The sequence below is a fragment of the Knufia obscura genome, assembly GCF_036327395.1.
Source record: "Knufia obscura strain CCFEE 5817 isolate CBS 148926 chromosome Unknown scaffold_17, whole genome shotgun sequence".
In the NCBI taxonomy this organism is placed as follows: Eukaryota; Fungi; Ascomycota; class Eurotiomycetes; order Chaetothyriales; family Trichomeriaceae; genus Knufia; species Knufia obscura.
Genome location: NW_027042703.1, coordinates 86,935 through 101,938, shown reverse-complemented (window position 1 = coordinate 101,938; position 15,004 = coordinate 86,935). Strand labels below are relative to the sequence as shown.

Genomic DNA, 15,004 nt, shown 5'->3' with positions numbered 1-15,004 from the left:
TTTCGTTTGTTTCATTTGAGGTTGATATCGGTGTACGCTCAAAGTGATCTCCATGGAAGTAAATGGTACTGACCGTCTCTTGCTTGACTAGCAACCGAGCACACCTACCAACAGTTTGCTTCAAAAGGTGTCTACTCTGGGACTGCTCATTCACGGTTCTTCCATGATTTGTCCTGCACCTATGACCGAAACTGCATTCGATTCGCCAGTGATGAGCTAACGTGTACAACAAATATGTGCCTTCGACCATGCAAGTAGCAGAAGACCGCGTAAGTACTATACGAGGTTGTCACGGCATATCGGCAGACCTTCCCTACATATATCTAAGGTCTCAATGAGCGGGATTTGGCGCACCGAAGCGGCGCGACCACGAATTGCACAAAATATTTCTCCACATATAAATGAACTCGGTGTGAGAATGCTACTGTAGGTAGTGTTATCAACGACCTGAATAGACACATCTCCCCCAAGTCACACTCACAAACGGGCTGTTCTGACTTCCATAATAATCGCTTGATAAATCATGTTCCAGTAAATCAGTCCTCTTCGCTACAACTTCGATCTCTCCAAGTCCTCGACCGGTAACCTCTAGCACAATGGCCGACACCGCAACTGCGCCCGCAGCTGATACTGGCTCTAAGAGACCAGAGAAGCCTGACGAGGCCAAGTTCAAGTCTGATCTCGCCGAAGCTGAGAAGGCCCACAAGGCCGCTCAAGCTGAATTCGTAAGGAGTCATTACCCGTCAATGCGCTCTTAGCTAATTGGCATACAGAACACTGCCCGTTCCAAGATCGACAGCGCCCGACCAGGCAAAGGCGGTCCTCAAAATGACAGATGGCAGGAGCTCATTGAAGAGAACAAGGAGATCCGTGCAAAGCAGAGTGCCAACAAGACCACTACGACAGCTCAGCGCAACAAGTACGATGAGAACGACCGCATGATCAAGAGCCTCATCGCTCAGCAGAAAGATGCTCGTTCTCGCGCTGGCTTCAGCAGCTCCAAGGAAGTCGAGCAGAAGATCGACTCCATGATGAAGCAGGTTGATTCAGGTCAGATGAAGCTTGTCGACGAGAAGAAGACCCTCACCGAAGTCAGCAACCTGCGACGACTGTTGAAGAGCTTCGATGGTATCGAGGGACTACAGAAGACGATTGATACCAAGAAGGCCGAGAACGCAGATCTCAAGAAGACTTTTGATAGCTCCGAGAACAAGGCTTTGTCAGAGAAGTACACCGCGAACCAGAAAGAGCTCGACGAGATCAAGGCTGGTCGAGACGATGTAAACAAGAACTTCGATAAGCTGAAGGCGGAGAGAGAAAGGCTCCACGACAAGCAGAATCAGACCTGGAAGGCTATCCAAGACTTGAAAGATAAATACTACACCCAGCGCAAGGAGTACAAGTCTTTCGAGGATCAGATCTACCAGCAACGTCGAGAGAGGCAAAAGGCCGAGCGCGACCAGTACGAGAAGGACAGGCGCAAGAAGGCCGCCGAGGCCCGTCTCGAGGAGGCTTCTGCTCCTGCCTACGGTGACGAGATCGTTACCGCCGAGAACATCATCAGGCACTTCGACTCCAGCTACGGCACTGCTGAAGCGGATAAGGGCCCTGGAAAGTTTGCTGCGTCTTCTCAAAGGGCAGTCGACGAGTCTGGCTTCAAGGGCATGACCGTCATGAAGAAGGAAGAGGAGGACTTTTTCTCTGGCGGTGGCGGAAAGAAGAAGGGCAAGAAGGGTGCCAAGGCCGCAGGTGACAACAAGTTCAACCTCTCCATCGATCTCATCGAAGGTCTTGGAAGACTCGGCATTGATCCACCAAGCAACCAGAGCGAAGTCGGCCCTACAGTCGAAAAGTTGAAGGAAAAGGTCGCCACCTGGAAGAAAGACCAGAAAGAGCAGACTGACAAGGTGAGTTTCAAATTCCAGTCTTTAGGTCAACCTACTAACACGTTCTAGAACATCGAGAAAGCCAAGAAAGAGATCGAGAAGCTCGAGCAGGAAGCTGAGACTTCCGCTGCTGCACCGGCACCAAGACCGCGAGGTCAGCGACAGGGCCAATCGAAAAAAGTCAACCAGAAAGATGCTGGTGTTGACGACGCTGCTCGTGAAGTCAATGTTGATGCTGGCGAGGTTCAGGAAGCCGAGAAGAACGGTGTGGATGATGCCACCAACGACCTTGAAGCCGCCAAGATTGAGGACTCTGAGACCAAAGACGTCGTCGCAGCATAGACGTCCTAGGCAACCAGGGTCAAGGCTGAGACTGAGCACGACCAATCTATGCACAACATCCGAGGAGGAATCTGAAATTACCACGCAGGAGGAATCTGACATGCCGGACGCCGCACGTGGGCGGTTGCTGTCGAGATTTGCAGTCTGAAAATTAGCCAAAAAGCGTATCTGCTTTGATCAGGACAAGTTATGCATGCACAAGGTGCGGAAAGATAGTACTTACTACCATATTACAAAATTAAAAAGATTGATAGAAATATGCTTGGCCTCGAAGTATGCGATGCGACACAGAGGCGTTAACGTGAACAGCAAAGTCGGCGTACCGGCCAACTTCCAGACCCAAGCATGTGCTTGTTGTTCCGCCTGATGCGTGTGTTGCTGCCCGCTGAAGGAAGCACCTTCTAGTTCGCCAGCTGATCATGTCATTATAGGGGCTGTTCATATGGTTGTTCCAGTACGCTTGAGGATCTGCTGGGCTACCGGGATAAATTCACTTTGCCAACAACTCTTCGTTGGCTCAGCTCAGGCGGATCCCAAACCATATCTGCCACGCTCAGCCTCTTCCTAGCTGGAATCCCGGTGTCTTTTCCATTAATGTTGATGGTCTCGTCATTGCCGACCACCATGAACAGAGCATTCGCACCTTCCTCCAGCGATCTGACCACAATGTCCTCCAGCCCAATGGCCTCTTGGGCCAAAGCAGAAATGCACTCGAACAGAAGCTCCGCATCTTGAGGTGTTCCTGCTTGGTAGACACCAACACCTAGACTGGCGAGCCTCAACGGGTCCACGCTCCCCCATGGCGTGAATGCGTTGCCGACATTGTTTATGCCTATGCAGGCATTCAGCTTGAATCGCCTGATCAGCTCTAGGACCTGCAGGGTTCCTCGTGGCCGGCTGCCTCCCCAATCACCATCTCCGGGTCTTCCCATCATGAACAAGTCGCTGGTAGGCAGACCGACAAAGGAGATTGGCAGTTTAGCATCATGAATCTCTTTAGCGAGCTTCTCCGTTTCCTCAGTGCTGAACATGGTCATACGCGAGCAGTGTCCAATCACCACTGCCTTGCCCATTGCCCGCTGAGTCCAATTTGATTGCTTCAACACCTCGATGACATGGCATATCATAGGCTTCGAACTCGGATCTAGATTATAGTCCAGATGGAAATCCAGATGCATACCATGCTCCATAGCCTTTTCCACCGCCCACTCGATGTTCCTCCGTTGCATCCCCTCATCCCCTTCTACATAAGGTGTTGACCCTACAACGTCAATATCACTTCTGAACCTCCGCAACGCTTCCTCCATCAATTCGCGATTCTCCGTACCGTGCTTCTCATCGTTGATCACTGGGTCTTGAGCGAAGACACAAAGCTGGACATAGCATTGCTCCTTGAATCTCCGCCTCAGTTCAATGCCCGCCTCGACGCAGATGAATCTGGTAACGTGATCCACCTCGACGAACGCTCGCATGGACGTTACGCCGGCTTGAATGCTTTCAGCTATCAGTTGAGAGCCGCGATGAAGCAGGTCGGCACGTGTATATCGAGTCTTCGCCTCGGCTGTCTTGGTGAGAGCCTCTGCGAATGAGCCATCCTTGGGTGCAAGATCGAGGTAGTCCGGCAGGTCTTCGCCCTCATTGTGAGCTGTTAGGAGGAATGGCTTGTCGAGGTGTATGTGGGGATGGCACAGCGTTGGGATTACTCGTGATGGGGGTGTCGTGGATGGTGTCGAGGTTGGCTTGATGGAGCTGATTTTGCTGGTTGCATCCGAAACTTCGACATCGAATGGGTTAGTGGTGCCTCGGCCAGGAAGGATGAGGTTGGTGAGGAGCATGGCTTGGTATGCTAGATAGGGGTCGTATATATTTGCCTGTTCCGGACTAGCTTCATGATCTCCTTCTGTCCAGTGTTTCACAGAGTTGTGTCTTCTACTTCTTTTTCGTCTACTCGACTAGAGACAGACTCATTGCAGCGCCTTGGATCAGGTAGTGTTGCCTCCTTTGTATCAGCTCCGTTATTTGCCTAAGCATACCTGAGCTGGTTCACCACGTCATTGACCTCGATGCGGAGTTGAACCCAATCTCCAAGTATGAGATAACTACTGGCATTGTAAACGATAACCAGCGGGCTTCTGTAAAACATTGTCATCTAACAAGCACTGCTCTGTCTCCCAACCACACGGCTGATCCGAAAGAGGCATTGACAGCGATTACTGACCCTAAAGCACCTGCGAGCGCACAGCTTACGACTCGCAGCTTGCCCTGCTCATAGCAATCACTAAGCGAGATCTAACATAACATCCACATGTCTACCTTCTTCCGCAAAGGGGCAACAGCCCTCATCTCGGGCGGCGCCAGCGGCGTCGGCTTCGCAATGGCCCAACTCTGCCGCAAACACGGCATGCACGTCGCCCTAGTAGACTACAACACCTCGAACCTCCAAGCAGCCCATAAAGCTCTCGACAGCATCAACACCAACAGCGACCTCAAAACAGAAACCTACCAACTCGACGTCGGCGACCTCTCAGCCTGGAAATCCATCCTCCCAAAATTCCAATCCACCTTCCCCAGCCTCGACCTCCTAATGCTCAACGCCGGCACAAGCGTCAAACCCACCACGAAACAACCCTACGAAGACGTCGAATACTTCCACGAAACGCTAAACACGAACATGTACGGCGTGATCAACGGGCTCTCCGTCTTCCTCCCTCTCCTCCAACAATCCGCCTCGTCCGGATCCTCAAAGGGCACCCACGGCATCATAATAACAGGCAGCAAACAAGGAATCACCAACCCGCCCGGCGCCGCAAACCCAGCCTACAACATGTCGAAATCCGCCATTAAGACACTCGCCGAACATCTCGCGCACGACCTCCGAACGGAGAGCTCACCAAGTTACACGCCTAGCATCTCGGTGCACCTCCTGATTCCCGGCTGGACGTTCACGGGTCTAAGCGGCAATTCTGGACCCACGCCAACGGATGAAACACTCGCGAAGAAGAATGAGGGCGCGTGGTTACCCGGGCAGGTGGCGGAGTATGCGGAGAGGAAGATCGGAGAGGGGAAGTTCTATATTGTTTGTCCGGATGGGGATGTTGATGAGGCGCTTGATATGGCGAGGATGGAGTGGGCGATTGGGGATGTGGTGCAGGGGAGGAGTGCGTTGAGTCGGTGGGATGGGGAGTTTGCGGAGGGGGCTGCGGGGGGGATTAAGAGGAGGGCGGAGGAGTTGAGGAAGTAAATGGATACGATGTAACTCTTTCTGAGCAGGACTGGCCCTCCCTGAAGTTTGGACACATGGCTCTCGATAGAATAGTGTCTGAGCTTATACTCGCTCGCCAGGATTTGGTTTCGCCTTGAGTGGCTTAGATTTCCATCGAAGCGTCATGTGCTGGCTCTGAGAACCTGCCGACATGTATAAGACCTTGGACTTATGTCTCGCGGGTATACCAGCCTTTGTTGCGCAGACGTATGTGTACCTCCGGCCACATTGATGTTCCGGGGACATACTGGTTCACATCAGCCTTATAACGGAGCTCAATCTTTGCCGGCGCAGACTTCATATACATGCTATAGAAATTTTACGAGGGCTTAGCGCAATCAGACTGCTCGCTTCGATCAAGCCACGACGCCCTCAGTCTTCAGCTCCCCAATCTTGTCCTCGCTCATCCCCAGCACCTCCTTCAGCACGTAATCAGTGTGCTGGCCCAACGTAGGCGGCGCACTCCTCACACCAACCTTACTAGCACTATACTTGACCGGCGGACTCACAACCTTCAACGTCCCACAATTGTCATGCTCCACCTCCGTCACCATCCCCCTCGCCCTCGTATGCTCATGCTCCAACGTATCCTTAACATCATTCACAGCCGCATACGGCATCCCACTCCCCTCCAAAATCCCCAGCCACTCCCCCGTCGTCTTCGTCCTCGTAACCCCCGTAATCATCTCCTCAAGCACATCCCGATTCTTAACCCTCACATTATTCGTCCGAAACCGCTCATCAACCGCCCACTCCGGCCTCCCCAACCTCTGACACAAAACCCCAAACAACCTATCATTCCCCCCGCCCAGCATAACATCCCCATCCTTCGTCTCAAACCCCTTATACGGCACGATACTGGGATGCGCAGTCCCCCACCGCCCCGTATCCCTCTTCCCACTAACCAACACCGAACTCGCGATATTCGCCAGCGTCGCAGTCTGACAATCACTCAGCGCAACATCAAGCCACTGGCCCCTCCGCTCTGGATCACCACTCCGCTGCAACAACGCCGCCATAACAGCATTAGCTGTGTACAACCCCGTCGTCAGATCCGTCACCGCAACCCCAACCTTCACAGGGGGCCCATCCCGCGTCCCAGTGATATGCATAAGCCCAAACTCCGCCTCAACCATAACATCATACCCCGCCCGCTTACTGAACGGCCCCGTCTGTCCGTACCCCGTTATACTCGCGTAGATGAGACTCGGGTTAATACCCGACAGCGTCTCAAAGTCCATCTTGTACTTCGCGAGCGCACCGGGGATGTAGTTCTCGACTATCACGTCCGAGGTCGCGGCTAATTCGTGCAGGATCTGTTGGCCAGAGGGGTGCTGGAAGGAGAGGGCCAGGGAGTGTTTGTTGCGGTTTACGCCGAGGAAGTAGGCGCTTTCGCCGGGGCCGGTGCCGGCGAGGGAGCTGTCGGGTGTGTATTCGGCGTAGGGTGGACCCCAGGCGCGGGTGTCGTCGCCGCGGGTTGGGTGTTCGATTTTGATGATTTCTGCGCTGGAGAGAACATATTGTTAGTACGGGTGTTTACGTGCCTTCTGGTAGTTCACGGCGAGCTCTCGATTTGCGAAGCAATGGAGTGGTCTCGGCAGTGGCAGCTGGCCCGCTTGTGCTTCAGGCTGGTCCAGCACTATCTGAGTGCGGTCAGGTGGAGAAGAGCACTTACTCACCCTAGATCACCTAGTATTTGAGTGCAATATGGCTGGACACCGAGTTAGTCCAAGTCCACTCGTAACAGTTGATTTCGTAGGAGCCTCCATCGAGGATTGGCTACTGCGAGGATCCAGCCGGTTGATACTTACCCCAGCTAAGACTCTAGTCATGTCCAGCACTCGAATGCCACTCAGAGGCCCCTTCTTGTCAGTGTCGGTCTTCCGGGGTGGATTTCGCTGTCCAACAGCTGCATTGAGCCATCGTCTCTGTTGACGTGCCGGTGTTATCGAGCTACCGAATATATTGGTACGACAGCTCAGTAACCGATGAGGCGAGGCTCTCGAGGGCGCCATGGTGGTAGGAGTGATAATAGAGCTATTGGTGTACGTTGGTATATAGCTCTAGTCACGATAGCACCGGGACTTCAAGCCTGTTCGGATATGTGAGACGAGTTCACCATTGCTGTAGAGCTTGAAAGGCGGGAAGACGGATTTCGGCCCTGGGGCGGGCGGAAAGACCTACTGCTCCAGCTTGAACCAAACTGACGAATCGGCGGGCACTACAGCCGAGGTTCGGCGATCACGCTGTGATGGCCGCATCTTAGCCTACTTTATGCCACGTGCCCGGGGTCGGGAGTGATGGCAGAACATGTACTGCAGATGGCAGTGGTGTGGAAGCTAGGGCTATGCAAGAGGGATCGGAGCTAAGGCTAGGCTACTGCAAAATGCACAGGAGAGGTCAGATCTCAAAACGATATGGTCGTTCTGCGTGTTCACAGGTTGAATTGAATCGGATCTACGAATCCGCGCAAGACCGTGCTTTGAGGTCATTCTATAGCTTTCCTAGCTCTTTCTAATACATCTTGGTACACAATGCACACCAGAATCCTGGGCACATACAGCAAATGGCCGGGACTAAGCCCGCAGGTATCTTGACAAAATAGCCTCCCAAACAATAATCAATGTCTATCATAAAACAAAAATGGTCATGTACCCCTTCGTCAAGATGCTCTTGGTGCATCTCTCAGGCGGCACTGCCGGCTCGCGCCGGATGGTGTGCGTATCGCTTGACGCTGTAAATCTGGAAAGGTCGTAAAAAGGTTGGTTGGCGCATTGGCCGCGTATTAAATTGACAGGTTCGCAATTTCAGTGGTGGTCTGTTTTGACGTCGATGTTGAGATCGAGCTCCTCGATCCTGGCACACTCGTCGGTCTTGCCTTCTGGATCTTCGACAGTCGCAGTGATGAGGGGTTCGCACATAGCTTGATCTTCTTCGTTGTCGGTTGCACATTCATGGGACGATTCGGTATCCTTGATGCAGTAGGCTTCCAGCGCCCCAACCACACATACAAGTCCTGCCGCCCACCATGCAAAACCATTGTAGCCCAGTCTCAGTCCCGCTGAATGAATGGAACCAGAAACTGTTGGACCGAAAGCCCGGCACAAACAAGCCGTTGATGCAGCAACGCCGTTAATCGTTCCGAGTACTGCTTTTGAAGGAGCTGCATTGGCAAGCAGGATGGCGTTTGACGGGAATGCAATCACATGGAAGGTGATCTTGATAAGCATCGCAGCGTAGACTCCTGTATTCTGAAGCCAATGTGGCAACAGTACAATGTATGGGACAGCCAAGTAGAGCAATGGCCAGACCAGCATGACCATTCGAAAAGCTGTTAATGTGCCGAGCTTCTTCACGATGACGGGAAAGAACCAGAGTTGAGCGATCATTGAGTAGACGCCCTGCACGGCCAGCATAAAGCCGATGCTTTTTGTTGACATTCCGAGGCCACCGGTGAACTTGAATGGCAATGAGGGCGTGGTATTTGAAGGCTTTTCGCTGAGCATGATTGGCATCAAAGCATCGAACGAGACTGAGTGAAAGGCCAAGATGCCGTAGCCCAGTATCACGTAAGCCACTTGCTTGGTGAATGTGCTAGCGAGACCACGATCCTCCTTCGTGGATGTGGATTCCGGATCGATCGTGACGGCAGGAGGCGGACTCGAAGACATTAGAGGCGAGCTTTCTGTACTTCTGTATCCCGGAGGAGGATCGAAGTCCAGGCTGTTCCCGAACTTTTCACTTAACATTGACGTCGACCTGACTCCAGAGAGTTTCCCTGTGAGATATTGGCCAAGTTGGCGGGCCTTATCTTGCTTGTGCTTGAGGTCTGGATGCGTCTCGTCGATGAATAGTGCACCATTGACTATGCCTAGTAGCAATACGACAACGCAGACCAAGTTCGGCAATAAGAATGGATATTGGTCGAATAGCCCACCTCGTGGAAAGACGGAGGGGTATGAGTCGCAGGGCATAGCCAAAGCACCACCCATAGCTGGCCCAATAATGGATCCTAAGCACCACACGAAAGGCATGATCGAGTATGCCCTGGGTTGATGTTCCTTCTTCTTCACAAGCTCTGCCACTGTGGTTTGCAGAACTCCAACATTGCCATTAAGGAAGCCACCCAGCGCTCGTGATATGATGGCGGTCCATAAGTTGGTAGAGAATCCAAAGCAGAGCATACTGATGCTCGTGCCCACAAGGCCGCATATCAGCACTGGGCGTCTGCCGATGCGGTCGGAGATGCGCCCCCAGATCATTCCAGTCGAAAATTCTGCAAAGGCAAATGCTGTGATGAGCATGCCTGCATATATTGATATCCTCGTTTCATCATGCGTGACGTTGAAAGACTCGATCATCCGGTAGGAGTATGGAAAGACGCTCATGAAGGCAATAGGCTCGCATATTCGGCATAATGCTGCACCGTAGCGTTAGCGCACTTTTTCCCAAAAGGTATGCACAACCATATGCTAGGCATCCGTAGAGACTCGGCTTTGTGTTCGCCAATAACATGAGATGACATACCTAGAACGAACAATTGTTTGGCCGGAAATGTGTCATCAACTTGTGAGGAACGTGAGTAACGCTGCCGAAAGCGCTGCCAAGGTAGCATGATTGCAGCACGGTGAAGAGAATGTAAAGGACGGAATGCGAGACACTTTTGAGAAGGGAAGACGGAAGTGCATATATGGGAGATGATGGAAGCGGGCGGTGTGCACGCATGATATTTGACCCATAACCTGTAACAAGTGTAACAAGGGGAGATCGAAGCATTGCCGGCACTGGTGACTCGGACCAGTCCTTCCGCGCATGGTGCAAAGAATAAATCAGCAACGCAGCGTCCTCACCGATACACTGCGGCTTGGGAAAGTGGGTCTCGAGCGGATTCCAACGGCAAGCTGTTTCGAAGGAACAAGAAGCTGGGTCGCAAGGATTCAGCGGGCATTTTGCCTGGTGGAGCAGAAAGAGCCAGAAGGCAACTTCAATGAAGCACGCGAAGCATGTGGTTAGACTCGGATCATCCACGGTATTCATGGTGGCACAGCAGTAGTACTAAGTCTGGAAGCGCGCGGTGGCCTTGCTGAGGAGAGTAGAAAGTGCACAAAATGAATGACGATATTCGACCTGAGATAGGAGTATCAGGGATGTTCAAAATCTAACTGAAAGGAAACGTGAAGTCAAATTGACTGCCCAGTAGTGGGGCTTGAGAACAAATGGAAGTCGCGCGGCTGCGGGTGGAAAGCATGGCAAGTGCGGCTTCTGGCAAAAGTCTGTAAAGTGTATGGCCGGCGGATGCAGAGCAAACAAAGGAGAATCCAGTCTTCGACCAGTCAGCGTGCCTAGACTTCAACGCTCAGGTTCCACCAGCTGTTTGATACGAGCCACATCGCATTATTCATACAATTTGAACGTCAGATCGAACGCGCTCAATAACATCGGTTGCGTCCACATTCAGCATGCAGCATGCACGCCAGCTGCACCATTTTTGTTGTGCAAAATGTATTGAAATCGTCGCCTAAGCTGCGTCACGAGGGCATGTGCATTTGCTAGCTCATTCGGCTGCAGTGCAGCGTCAAAGTGATGCGCACTGCCTGGGCTATAACAGTATTAGGATGACTTGTACCAGCTGGATGGGATGAGCTAGCGAGCTAGCATGCCGGTACCAGATCTTTACACCTGGGCCATGAAGTTAAGTCATCCAACGGCTTCTCGTTAGCGGCAGTGGCGATAGGTCCGAGGAAGTTTTTCTGCTGGATCCCCTGCAAGGAACAAACCCTATCAGATTTGTGGCTTTGATTAGCAGCTTAGTGCTTCCAAGATGGTTCTGGCTTCGTTTCAAGCGATCCCAGAGATGCGGCCCATGATCTCACTGTACTGGAGTTCTGAGAGCTGGTGCTTCGCGGAAGACACGGAGAGTGGTCCTTGTTCATCAAGCTTGTGCTTCGCATGACTGCTTTGCCTTTCGGTTCTGCAAAGACACTTGCTTTCCGTTGCTTCTGGTGCTTCTGTGCTTTACGAATAAGGGACACTGCACGAACTTAATGGTGCAGCCTGAGCCGATGCCGCTTAACTGCATGTCCAGCAGATTTCAAGGCCACGGTCAGATATTTCCGAAAGTTGCATACTCAAGCCCGGCATGAGGAGATCCCGGCGTATGCGGGTATTTTTGATCCCTGTTCCCACGAGACACATGACTCTTTTAGCTGCAGCTTCATCAGTAGGGCAATTGGGCATTACTCAACTTGATTCATGGCCTGCTCCGCGTCTAGGTGACGAACTGCCTAACAACTACTGCCACGACGAGGCCTAATGCTGTGAAACACAGAATTGCCAACAATCACGTTGACCGCTCCCATCACCTGTAGGCAAGCGGCTGGGGCCGAAAGGCGATGAAAAGGCGGTCATGCCTAAATGGCGAGCACAAGGCATGAGTCCCCGCCAATGACATTATGTGGCTGCTCATGACGCCGACATCATGTTGCTGCGAAGTTCACGGCGGTTAGCAATGGATTCCTGTGACTTCGATAACCCTATTGATTGAGGTCTAGAAGGGCACAATTGGGCAGCTGTACGCCATTACCGGTACTGTTGTTACCTTTACGCATGAATGAATGGAGCGTTTGCCTACCTCATCGTGCAGTAAGACGCAAAAGTCCCAGAAAGATAGGACTAGCAATCGCGCTAGCATGCATCAGCATCAGCATCCGCCTGTATTTGCCCAATGGTCAATGATCGCAGAGCGACGATGAGCATCAACGTGCACCTGAAGGTAGCATACCGTTCTCTTGGTCTGTCGCAGATTATTGAACATGATTTGGTGGACAATAGAGCCCCATTGCGTCGTTTGGGCAGGATCGATGAGCACGAGTAGCATGTCGTGCCCGCCAACAATATGCGAAACCTCGTGATTGGCATAGATAACGTACAGATGCTGGAATACAACGTACGTCTAGACGTCTTACCATCTGCAATTTCACGAGTGGCTTGAGTTGTTCTGTCGCTGCTGTCCCTTTACGACAGATGTCTCTGCAGGTTGCAGTCGTCCTTTCATGCTGAAAGATTATTGTCAGAGACAACCGTTCTTCAGAAATTGGTTTTGGCTAAGTCGAGATTCATCTATTGTCAGTCCCGTTGAAGGTGGTAGCGGTTCCGCCGCGCGCTTACAACACGTCCACGGACCGAATTGATACCAGGCGCCCAGGTGGCCCTCGAAGTCAAGCTTCAAAGGTGCAGCTTAAGACGCACGTCCCAGGCATGATCGCAACATTCTTGCGTTCAAGCGCTTACACCTTGACTGGTACCTGACTGTCACGACAGGCTTCATCGACGATTAGGTAGACCGTTCACCGCTTCTTTTTCTCACATCTTGTGTAGGAAAATTCTAGAGCATGGCCATCATCTAACGTTGCGAGGGACCGATAACAATACGGTCTATACTTTACAGTTCTGCATGCAGAACTCGGAATACCTTGCCGGCAAGCAGACAGAGTGGCGGGAAGGGACTATCACAAAGGGAATAGTCGCAACTCTAGTACAGCTGAGTCAGTGATTTCATCTTGGTGCACCTCGCTCGGCACCGATCTGAGGTGCTAAGTAGCATCTGGCTAGTCGCTATGATCATGTGAGTACTCTTTCATGCGTGATGAGACAGGGAAGCCGCACACTGGCACGACTGGTGCACAGAAGGAAGTCACTTGCATCCTGTGGAAAAGTTCACAAGTCACAACCCAGCTCCACGCCAAGCAACTCTGCCGAGAGGGAGAGCATCAGATTTGATTGGTGCTGACTAAGTGGAGGAGGTTGTGACTTGCGAACTTTTCCACAGTCTTCATCACAATGGACACCTTTTGCACGCGTTTTGAGGTGAATCGGAGGAACAAGAGTGGTATAGCTTGCTGTGTTGCCATTGAACTCTGAACACACAAGAATGGCCTAGCGTTTAAGATAAAAAGACATCAGCTAGCACTAAAGCACGCGTCCGGGTCTGAGAATCATCTTCTATCCACTATACACCAAGCTTGACCTGTTTTGTTCATCCGCTAAGCTATTCTTGTTCCTCAACTCGCTTTCGAGGACCTCACTAGCGAGTTAAGGTTGCTCGTGGATCCACAAACAAGACGGGTTTAGCTCGAACAAGAACAGCTAAAGGATTACCTATCTTGTTCCTCCGATTCACCTCAAATCCGTGCAAAAGGTGTCCAATGCCGAGCTCAAATTAGGGGTGGCCCACATCCCACTCAGGCTTTGATCAGGGGTAAGTTACGGGGTACCTACACCTTGCAACTGCGTCATCTTCTTCACATCACGACAGACATGAAGTATCACGACCTGTGCTTCGACCTACATCTTTGTTCGGATTCGCAACAACCACACTTTCTGTCGGTACTAGTCTGAAAATATGATCTCAACAAGTGGTCTAGCATAGGCAACGTGATCATCACGCGGTCTCGAGCCAATCGAAGGGCAAATTGCGCTTGATGCAATGGAGTTTTCGGTGGCGAGCCCGGAAGTGCTTGAGCTTCCACCTTCCGCTGAAGCTAAACAAGGGCGTGATGGAACCACGCCGCTACCGGTAACAGCTTGCCCGGAGAAATTTCATCCCACCTGCCCCTGCTGATCTGTGGCAAATGCCGTCAATCACTTTCCAAGCGACAACCAAACTGCAACATGTACGGCAATTAGCCGAAGATCTACCCACCACTTTGTCAGGCGCTCATCACGCCTAAATTTTAGGCGCTGTCGCCCCTAGAAGCTACGCTTTAGGCTATGCGTCAGCCCAATGACGACACCTGACCATATGTTGCAGTTTGGTTGTCCACCGCCTCGCCAAGGCTATCTTCGTGAGAACACTGAGAAGTACCCCGGGTCTTGCTACTGTACAATACGAAGTCCTAGCGCTTGGAGTTATCACCCCTCTACACATTCTTCATAAGAGAATCGATGGGATGGATGTAACAGCGACTACCCATAAACTCTAATTAGCATCTGCCGCTTTCGCGTGATCGCTTTCGCAACGCTCACAAACACCGCCACATTTAAACGGCTGACGTCGATCATGTTACAGCAGGCGCATTCTCGGAGCCGAATGACGATCTTGTACTCTTGAGATTGATCATCCGAGCATTTCCGCTGAAGTCTCAGTTGAGCTTGACGGTAAGACCGATGAGGCGGCGGACGAAACACTCAGGCCAGACACTACCAAATCATAGCCGTAGGACCTGTCTATTGCTTTCACACCACCTTGCCACTTCCATAGTACTCTGGAAGACTATGAGAATTCCATACCGACAGATCCTGTTATGAACTACCCTGTTACATACTCGGAAGCTATTTAAGATGCTTTCGAAGCCTGTTAGGTAAGGATCATAAGTAGGAGTCTCTACGGTGAAGCACAACTAAAACGTCCGGGTTTGTTTGTCCGACGCCTCGGACGACTTAGTAACGGCGGACAGCCTTTATGGGGGGTCATGCCATAAAATATGCTCAAGTAATCAAGCCGCTCACGGTGTAC

The 15,004-nt window shown here is 51.8% G+C and overlaps 5 protein-coding genes across 5 annotated transcripts; 2 read left to right on the top strand and 3 right to left on the bottom strand.

Annotated features, from left to right (window-relative positions):
* Positions 1-596: 596 nt before the first annotated feature.
* On the top strand, positions 597-2,228 carry BFR1 (multicopy suppressor of BFA (Brefeldin A); the record flags this gene model as incomplete). Its single annotated transcript, XM_064878724.1, has 3 exons — positions 597-725; positions 774-1,907; positions 1,956-2,228. The coding sequence occupies 3 exons, from the start codon at positions 597-599 to the stop codon at positions 2,226-2,228; spliced, it is 1,536 nt and encodes a 511-aa protein (XP_064725418.1).
* Positions 2,229-2,704: 476 nt separating this feature from the next.
* PMZ80_010333 (uncharacterized protein) lies at positions 2,705-4,063 on the bottom strand (the record flags this gene model as incomplete). Its single annotated transcript, XM_064878723.1, has 1 exon — positions 2,705-4,063. One exon carries the CDS (start codon positions 4,061-4,063, stop codon positions 2,705-2,707), a length of 1,359 nt encoding a protein of 452 aa, XP_064725417.1.
* Positions 4,064-4,533: 470 nt separating this feature from the next.
* On the top strand, positions 4,534-5,469 carry PMZ80_010332 (uncharacterized protein; the record flags this gene model as incomplete). Its single annotated transcript, XM_064878722.1, has 1 exon — positions 4,534-5,469. One exon carries the CDS (start codon positions 4,534-4,536, stop codon positions 5,467-5,469), a length of 936 nt encoding a protein of 311 aa, XP_064725416.1.
* Positions 5,470-5,846: 377 nt separating this feature from the next.
* Positions 5,847-7,505, bottom strand: PMZ80_010331 (uncharacterized protein; the record flags this gene model as incomplete). Its single annotated transcript, XM_064878721.1, has 3 exons — positions 5,847-6,996; positions 7,170-7,201; positions 7,302-7,505. The coding sequence occupies 3 exons, from the start codon at positions 7,503-7,505 to the stop codon at positions 5,847-5,849; spliced, it is 1,386 nt and encodes a 461-aa protein (XP_064725415.1).
* Positions 7,506-8,297: 792 nt separating this feature from the next.
* On the bottom strand, positions 8,298-9,878 carry PMZ80_010330 (uncharacterized protein; the record flags this gene model as incomplete). Its single annotated transcript, XM_064878720.1, has 1 exon — positions 8,298-9,878. One exon carries the CDS (start codon positions 9,876-9,878, stop codon positions 8,298-8,300), a length of 1,581 nt encoding a protein of 526 aa, XP_064725414.1.
* Between the last annotated feature and the right edge of the window lie 5,126 nt (positions 9,879-15,004).